The sequence below is a fragment of the Tupaia chinensis genome, unplaced genomic scaffold, assembly GCF_000334495.1.
Source record: "Tupaia chinensis unplaced genomic scaffold, TupChi_1.0 Scaffold150006_1, whole genome shotgun sequence".
NCBI classification, from domain to species: domain Eukaryota; kingdom Metazoa; phylum Chordata; class Mammalia; order Scandentia; family Tupaiidae; genus Tupaia; species Tupaia belangeri.
The window spans coordinates 3853848-3862254 of NW_006209847.1; the positions used below are offsets into that span (position 1 = coordinate 3853848).

General features: G+C 54.7%; 2 protein-coding genes across 7 annotated transcripts in view; both read right to left on the reverse strand.

Annotated features, from left to right (window-relative positions):
* The window catches only part of SLC26A10P (Solute carrier family 26 member 10), a 7151-nt gene extending 6160 nt beyond the window's left edge, over positions 1 to 991 (reverse strand). For 2 of the 4 annotated variants that reach the window (XM_014585600.1, XM_006172279.2), the window contains exons 1-2: positions 649 to 991; positions 90 to 200 (exon numbers count right to left, since the gene is read on the reverse strand). In XM_014585600.1, the coding sequence (XP_014441086.1) occupies positions 90 to 200; positions 649 to 991 (454 nt within the window). Of the gene's footprint in view, positions 1 to 89; positions 370 to 648 lie in introns of those variants that run through there. The other 2 variants (XM_014585602.2, XM_014585601.2) reach the window with 1 other exon arrangement.
* Positions 992 to 3045: 2054 nt separating this feature from the next.
* Positions 3046 to 8407, reverse strand: part of ARHGEF25 (Rho guanine nucleotide exchange factor 25) — a 7075-nt gene continuing 1713 nt past the window's right edge. The window contains exons 1-15 of one of the 3 annotated variants that reach the window (XM_006171886.3): positions 7595 to 8369; positions 7256 to 7467; positions 7041 to 7136; positions 6891 to 6964; positions 6641 to 6707; positions 6354 to 6457; positions 6084 to 6153; positions 5878 to 5967; positions 5695 to 5787; positions 5188 to 5238; positions 4898 to 4975; positions 4497 to 4697; positions 4195 to 4375; positions 3714 to 3919; positions 3046 to 3416 (exon numbers count right to left, since the gene is read on the reverse strand). In XM_006171886.3, coding sequence (XP_006171948.1) covers positions 3306 to 3416; positions 3714 to 3919; positions 4195 to 4375; positions 4497 to 4697; positions 4898 to 4975; positions 5188 to 5238; positions 5695 to 5787; positions 5878 to 5967; positions 6084 to 6153; positions 6354 to 6457; positions 6641 to 6707; positions 6891 to 6964; positions 7041 to 7136; positions 7256 to 7467; positions 7595 to 7721 — 1761 coding nt within the window. In that variant the 5' untranslated portion in view covers positions 7722 to 8369 and the 3' untranslated portion in view covers positions 3046 to 3305. Of the gene's footprint in view, positions 3417 to 3713; positions 3920 to 4194; positions 4376 to 4496; positions 4698 to 4897; positions 4976 to 5187; positions 5239 to 5694; positions 5788 to 5877; positions 5968 to 6083; positions 6154 to 6353; positions 6458 to 6640; positions 6708 to 6890; positions 6965 to 7040; positions 7137 to 7255; positions 7468 to 7594; positions 8370 to 8407 lie in introns of those variants that run through there. The other 2 variants (XM_006171885.3, XM_006171887.3) reach the window with 2 other exon arrangements.

Here is an 8407-nt window from a genome sequence, read left to right on the forward strand (position 1 = left end):
CTTTTCTATTTAAAAAATAAAAATAAGCCCAGCCTAGTTTTATCACCACAGATAAGGAGAGAAATCATCGGAAGTCCCTGGTCACTCACCGGTGGACAGGTGTCTCCCAGTACCCAACAAGCTGTACAGGAGGACAGGAAAAAAAGAAGTGTAGAGTCCAAACACTGGGGGCACGGAGGTCAGGAGGGCAAAAGCCATGCCTGGGGAAAGGTGGAAGGAAAGGTTGGAGGGGCTGACTGGGAGATGAGGCATTGGTCCGGCCTCCAGGACTTGCCTCCTTCCCACTCTCAGAGGTTGCATGGGAGCACTAAATTATGCCACAAGAGAGAAAGGAATTCACCGGGCTCAGTGGGGTGGACAAAGTCACAGATCCGTGTCAGAGTCCTGGAGGGCAGGTGTGCCCTCTCTCCAGTTCCCTGAGCGGGACCAGGTCCAACCAAGGCTTCTCACCGGATTGGGCAGGTGAGCAGAGACCAGACCGGGGCGGGATCTGAAAGGAGCTCCGCAGGCCTTACTTCTCAGTCCCTCCAACATTCTGAGAGCCCCCACGAAACCACCCCTTGCTCCCGAATTCCTACTCCCTACGCCACCTCCCTCAAGCCTTCTAGAATGTGGGCCACTGACTAGCTGCTGTTGGGGACCTCTCACCCTGGGGCACGTGCACGATGCCCACAGTCACTCCGGCCATCGCATCCCCGAGCAGCCAGGCCCGCCCGCGGTAGTTGGGCAGCCAGCGCACCGGGGGCAGCCGAGCCAGCAGAAGGCGCCACGCCCCCGACCTGGAACAAACGCCCGCCCGCCGCTTCCACGATCTGTAAAGCCTGGGCAAGCAGGGCTCCGCGGGTAGCTCCCGGTCCTGCTCTGCGCCCCCGAAGAGCTGCTGAAACCGAGCCTCGGTGAGAGGCTCTCTGAGCCTGCAGCCCAGGGGGGACTTAAGGTCAGAGGCCTCTCCAGGGACTGCACAGGCCCTGGCGTCCAATAGCCCACTCATTTTGTTCTTGGCCGCAAGCAACGCTTCCCGGTCTTAAATATCCTTCTGCCTCTAGCCTTGAGTCCCGCCTCCATGAAGCAGGATCCAATCCGGTCCTGGAGGGCGTTCTGTCTTGGGAACCTTCTCAGGCCAGTAGAGAGCTGGGGAGGGAGACCCTCTGTTAGGCGTATCCTCAGACGTCCTTGACCACCTTCCATGCCACGCCCTAAGTCACTGGCTCTGGGACATGGTATAAGGGGTGACTGTGTAAAGATACAGAAATCAGAGAGACAGGCCAAAAGACAAGGGAGCCCTACACCTTTACCCACTACTTACCACTCCTAAGCTGTTTGGTTTGGTTTTAGTTTTTGTGATCGGTCACATGTGCTCGACAGAGAGGGAACATGAGAAAACACCCCCAGGGGGAATGGCCACGCTCTTTTCCATTCTCCTCTCAAGAGTTTGGGTGTGCTTGTGAGCAGGCTTGGCATGTTTTTCAAGCCTCTAGATCCAGGACTGGGGCAGCACAGTCGGCCATGTGGGATCCAGTACCTTAACCTCCACACTGCCCGCCCTCTAAACCTTTTGATCTGGCCTTTTCACTCCACCTGACAGAGGCTGGCTCCTCTCAGATCATACTGATCCTTCCTGAAAGCTGCTTTCTTGCTGCTGGAGCAAGAAATTCCAGAGCCTATTTGCAACCCCACCCTAGATCCAAACCCTCACACTGCATAGTTCGCCCCTGGAGAGTAGAGTGTAAGGGGCCCTGTTGGCCTTAGCAGTTTCACAGACTGAGCCAGGAAGCAGTTACTGGTCTCGAAAAGGGCTCCTGACACCTGTGCAGGGACTGGCTGGGTCTAGTTTGAAGGGAATACAAAACTGATGGGAAATTTTTATTTGGTTAGGAGCCAAAAAACTGAAACCCCCATGTATCACATTCAAGTGCCATTCTGAAGTAGGCATTCAGAAACGTGTGTGGATACACGAAGTGCACACCTCATGTACCCCAGTGGCCCCTAAAGTAATACGAATGTCTGTGCTCTAGAATCCTGCTATTTGTTGCCATCCCCTCCTCCAGGCACAAGAATCTTCAGCACCCCTCCCCATCACCCTCTGATCCCCAATCCCTGACCCCAAAGTCCCAGGGGTAGAGTGCAGTGAGGGTGGGTCTCCCCTCTTCAATTCCTCCTATTGTTCCCTAGAAGTCTTATCTGGGCCCTACGTCCTGTCCCCCCTTCACAGATTCCCTCCCCTCATTGTCGGAGACCAGAGGGATCCGGAGCCCATAGGGAGGCTCCAGCTTCTTCTCACTGTCCCACCCCAGCAGGCTATTGTCTCCTGAGGAAGCCCGAGTGCACGTGACGGAGCCCAGGGGATGAATGGTCAGTGGAACATAAGGACCTGGGACAGGGCATCAGGAGGTGGACCTCTGCACATCTGGTTGTCTGTTCCAGGAGCTGTCCCAGGAGTTGGGAGTGAAGGCCCTATTGGACTCACCACCCTTGAGTCTATGGATTGAAGAAGAATCCCCTCATGTTCAGTATGGACATGCCACATGGCCTCCCAGACAGCAAAGATAAGGAGACCCAGAACCAGCAAGGGCCTCTCCGCCTTCCTATTTTCTCTCAGCTGAACATGGAGGCCTCAGGAGGAAAGGTACATTGGGCATTCTGTGCTTTACTTTCTGGATGTTGGGGGAACGGTGGGAAGCTACACTGTGCTGGGCTTCCTAGTGAGGTGTAGACAGAGGGTGAAGAGGAGGGGAAGAAGGTTAGGTAAAGGGGAAGAAGATACACCAAAGATCAAGTGTCTGGACCTGGTCTGACAGCAGGTGAGGGACGAACACAGCAACGTCGTCTACCTGGTACCCTGGGCTCCTTTCCTTTCATCAGACCCCTCCTGAAATCACTGGGCCAGCGGGTTCCTTCCATACCACTTCATCCCACCTGCCCCACCACAACCTCCCCTCCCCTCTGCCAAGACAGCAGCTTTAGTGATATAACAAAACCTTTATTTTCAGAAAACAAGAAAAACAAAATCAAAAACAAAACCAGTAATTTCTATCCAGCCCCTGCCCCAGCCCTCCCACCCACCCACATATCCTCCTTCTGGGGGACCGTGATGCATGCATGGGGACGGGGCTGAAGGAATCTGTGTTCCTTGGGCAGAACTTGGTCCTTTTGGGTCTAGGTACTCTTCCAAGTTGACATCACTCTCAGCCTTCCCCTCTCTCCAGATACACTGAGGAGGAGGAATCCTGGCACGGTCGCAGGCGGATTGCCCAGAGCTCTCTGGGGAGCAGGTGGCTGTCGGCACCACCCGTGGCCATCACCAGTTATAGCTCGTCTTCATCCAGCTTGGCAAGTCTGGCCTGGCAGGGAGGGGTGTTTGGGTTTGGAGCAACCAGAGGAGAGTCATGAGGAACCTGGGAGATACCGCCAAGGACCTAAGAAAGATTTAAGTCAGAGGATCAAAAAAGGCCAGGGAGTCCACCTGCATGCCTCTTTTCCATTTAAGCCCCTAGCCAAACCTTCTCTCCCCAGGTAACTCGGATTACCAGAGACTACCTACTCCTCAGAGTTCAACTGGAGAGGGGAAGAGGGAAGGGAAAGGAAGTAGGAAGGGTCAGACAAAAGGACAGTGGTGGCTGCAGGGAATGGGATGGAGGAGGGGCTCTGGCAATCCCACAGCAAGAAAACCCCCTCTCCATTCAGCCCCTACACAAGGAAGTTGTTCTTCATACCTTTGTGTCCAGGGGCAGGGGGGCTCTGGCCTCCTCCCCTTTGGGCAACAACAGCAGGGAGGGGAGAGAGCCATTGGTCGGTGCATGTGTGCTGACATGTGTCCGGTCCCCGGGCCGGATCCTCCCAGGGCTCCCCACCCCTCCTGGCCGCCCCAGGCTGTTGGTCTGGCTCTCCCGTCTCTGGTACTCAATGGGTGACTGCAATGCTAGGGCGAAGAGAGAAAGAGAAGGGGGATTACAGCAGAGGCCCTGCATGTGCCATCCTCCCATTTGCCTTCCCTTCCATTGTAAATTGCTGGGGGCTTTAAGGGATACTGAGTTACCAAATCTTGAGCTAGTAATGGAAAATGGGACTCGAACCCGTGCAGTCGGCCATGTGAGATCCAGCCACCTTAACCATCATGCCAAAATAGGATAGGGAGGAGCTGGATCAGCAGGCAGTGAGGTCAAAGGGCTGAGGGTGGGAGGCTGAGAGCTTCACCATTGAGAAAGTCCCGCTGGCTTTCCAGGATTTGAGCCACTTGCTTGACCCAGGCTTGACTGATTGCAGGGTCTGCAGCCTGTAGGATGTAGCGCTGGATCCCACCCTCTGGTCCTCTGGAGGTCAGGACAAAGCGGCAAGGGTCACCTTGGAGGTTTCCCTCCAGTCCCAAACAGCTCACCTGAATTGGCAAAAATAAGATAGTCCCCCACCAATTCTTTAGGCTCTCTCTGTTTCCTACACCCTCCAACAAATCCAAGAGCCAGATATCCTCCCTGAGTCCTCCCTAGGGCTCTCCCCACCTTGATGCTGCTCTTGTACACATAGCCAGGCTGTGCTCCGCCTCGCACGCCTCCTCCTAGGGCCTCGCTGAAGATGATAATCTGCTCAAAGAGGAAGACACGCCTCTCTCGACCCCGGGAAGACAGTAGCCCCCCAGCCTCAGGCTCTGTGACCCAGAATGTGTCTTGGCCCAAGAGCTTCCCCTGAGCAGTCAGCTTGCCCTAGAACCAAAGGAGGAAAAATAAGAAGTGAAAAGGGATCATTTCCACTCCTCCTACCATTCTCTGACACTCCCAGCCAGCGACGGGGTCAGGCACCCAGGAAATCATTTCCCTTAAGGCCCTCCAGAGTGCTAGGACTGGGGCAGAAGAGCACTAGGCTCCAGATCCCTGGGCTCCAGATCCCTCTCCCATCTCTGTACCTCAAAACCCCGCAGTCTCCCTAGGGTCATCATATCATTGCAGCGCTTGGGCACGAAACACATGACCTCCACAGCTTGCTGAGATGCAGGTGAGACAGGAGCATTAGCAGGAAAGAGAGTCATTATTGAGAAAGGCCTCCTTGGCCATCTATCTCTTCAGACCACCATGACCCCAACCAGCCTCACCTTAAAAACCAGACGACTCTAAACCATCCTAAGGGCTGGGGAACCCACAAAACTAAGAGAATAAGGTGTACATGCTGTATCCTGGCAGATCTGGGGATTCTCACCTCCAGCTCTTCAGTGTCCATCCCAGCTCTACTATAATACTTGAGAAAATCCTAAGACATACAGAAGAAATACTCAGGGAAGGCATGAGGACACCCTCAGAAGCTCTCACATCCTCTCCGAGGACACAGGTAAGGACGCCCCCAAGAAGTCTGGGCGGACATTAAGAATGCTGGGGAGGGGACGAGCAGTTAGCATAATGGCTATGTCGCTGGACTCCCACATAGTCGACCGCGGTTCGAGTCCCAGACCTGGTGGCTTAAACTCACACGCACGCGTGTGTGTGCATGCCCAGGATCCCGAGAGGAGAATGGAGGAGAAGGGATTGCAGCGTGGCCATCCCCCCTGGGGGGTGATTTTTCGCTTTCTGTCTCTCTGTCTCTCTCTCTGTCTGGCGAGTGCACACGCCCTATAGCAAAAACCTCTCCAAAAAAAAAAAAAAAAGAATGCTGGGGAGGTGAAACCACTGTCTTAGCCAGGTGTGCCCCCAGAGAGGAGGTGGTCCTGACCTTGAGAAGCAGCTGGTATTTCATGATCCTCTGCACAGGTTTGATAAGGAGGTCACTGAGCTGCAGGCGGTGCCCCAGCTGCTGCCGGAGCTCCTGGGGACAGGGACAGGGTGGTCAGGCAGCCTGGATAGCTGGCTCAAGCCCATTCTGTCTTCCTTCCCCCAAGGCACTTAAGCCACTGACCTCAAAGTAGCTGTCTCCAAACTCTGACACCACATGCTCTGACTTGGGCTTATTCTGACAGTATACCACGTACATATGCAGCCGGCGCTCCTACCAGGGGAATATTCGAGAGAGCATGATGAGCGAGGAGAGTAGGCACATCTACACAGAGCCCAGCTCTGTTCCCAAGCCCCTCCTCTCCCAGGCCCCATCCTCTCAAGCCTCACATGTTTGATGAATAGCTGAGCCAGCCAATCAGGATCCTTCAAACACTGCTGCAGCTCCTGCAGGAAATAGCTGGAAAGATTGGCAAAGAAAGGCATTTCAGAACCTCATCTCTCTCCACCCCCCAAGTTGAAGCTGTCCGCCCTAGTAGTGCTCAATAAAAAAACTTCTTGTAACATCTGTTAGGTCACAACGGCCCCGCAGTTGGGGTACAGAAACAATCAGATGAGTGTTCCTCTCTAACACCTGGCTCTCAGGGCACCACCACTCACTCTCGGTGCCACTCGTAGATCTGCTGGATATTCCCAAACACAATCCTGTCACGGCCTCGAAGATTCTCGGGAACTCCCTGAGCAGCCATGGTCGCCATGTAACCCTGTGGGAAGATTGGGGTAAGAGCATGTGGTGCCAGCTTTGGTGGGAACCCTTCCCTCTCACACCCTAAGGAGCCCAGAAATAGAGGGGGCTGCAAAGCCGCACCAAGCCATTTCCTGAAAATAGCCCTGGGTAGAGGGAAAGGGCAAGTGGACCAGGGTTCGGAAAGGGTACAGGGTACCACCTCCACAATCTGGCCCAAGTCGTCCACATACATCTTCTCTGTCTCTACCAGTTCGCTCAGGACATACCTAGGAAGGGAGCGGGAGAGTGCCCTGCTTCAGAGTCTGGGCACATCCTTGGCTGAGCCAGGTCCTCCCTCCTAGATTAGAAGCCCCTTTGTCACCATAGCCAATCTCAGAGGGACTTCTAGCCCAAACGTGAGGCAGTCTTCTGGAAGTTGTACAATTGTGTGTGTTGGGGGGGGCACTTACATACTCCTTTCCAGAGCTGCTTTCTTCTGCTCCTCCTCACTCTCAGGAGCTTGGGACGTCTCCTCTTCAGGTGGCTGGAGGAAAGAACATCCTAGGGTAAGTGAATACCTGTTGGGTGAAGAGAGCCTTCCCAGACCCTTCCCTTCATACCTGTGTCTTAGCTCGAGAGCCTTCCAGCAGTGTGGTCAGCAGGGTCAGTTCTGGCAACTCCTCTCCTGCAGGAAAGCCTGGCTCCAGCAACCAGTTCTGGAGGCCAGAGGTCAAGTGTCAAGAGGTCAAGGACAGTAGCCACATCTCCCCAGTGACCAGCAGCCCCAAATCGCCCACTCCCAATGTCCATGGTTGTCTTGCATGCTTCTGCTCACCTCACATGGCCCCGCCTGACCACCATCTGCCTCAGTTTCCACACTAAGGCAATGTTTGGAATGATCCAACCATCTCCTCAGGCCACTGACTGGCCCTGGGGGACCCGGAGAACAAGGGCCAGAGCTGAGGCCAGAGCTGGGGCCAGAGGGGGCACCCAGACCCGAAGCAGAAGCTGATATGCTCCCCTCGCTGCCAGCAATGGAATAGGATTCTAGTGGGGAAAAAAAAAAAAAAGGAGGTGATAGATAATGCTCCAGCTCCAGACTCGGTCCCCAGGGAACTCCCAGGCCTCTTTTCCAAGGTGCTCAGCCCCTCTCTCCCAGGATTCCCTCTCTTACCGTCCTCATTTGAGTTGGCCAGGATAGAAAATGTCACCAGGGCACCCTTGGGAAGAAGGACAGTAAACACCTGGCTTCCCAGGCCTACAACCCCCAGTGCATGTGGAGTTCCCCATATCCAGAGCATAGCACAGATATGGGGGTGGGGGCAGCCATCTGGGCAGACACTGGAAGCTGGGGGTGGCCATCTGCTCTCTTACAACTCGCCCCCTTGCAATGGGTACAGACCATTCTCTGGGAAGGGGTGGGGGCGGGGAGAGCAAGTCCATCTGCCACTCCCAGACCCCTCCTCCACCAATGGCCATGACCATTATAAAAGGAAAAGATTGCTGGCCCACCTTCCCAGCACAGGCACTAGCCCGACAGAGGGGGCTGGTGAGGAGAGCCTGGCAGGGCAATCTTTGGCCCGGGCTCAGGGACAGAGGAGCTGAGATTCTGCTCCTTATAAAGCCCCTGGTAGAACCCTTTTATTTATTCCCCATTCCTCCATTCTCCTGTCCCTCTTCAAAGTCTCAGCAAAAGGATTTGAGGGAAGATACATGGCTCTAGGCTTAAGGGACGATGGGTGGGTTTTCCTCATAACCAGCTGACTATATTTAAGAAATGAGTCTCCCCCTTCCCCAGTTTCCTTAACTTGAACTAACAGAAATTTGGAGAAAGAAGGAACCCTAGAGACCACCTACAAATCACTGTCCTGGAAAATAAACGCACGGGGGTCTCCAGCTCTAAAACCCCAGAGCCTGGGCAACCAGATGCCCGGAAACCCCAGCCCGCCCCCAATTCAATACTGGGCCCTTGCAACCTCGCACTCAC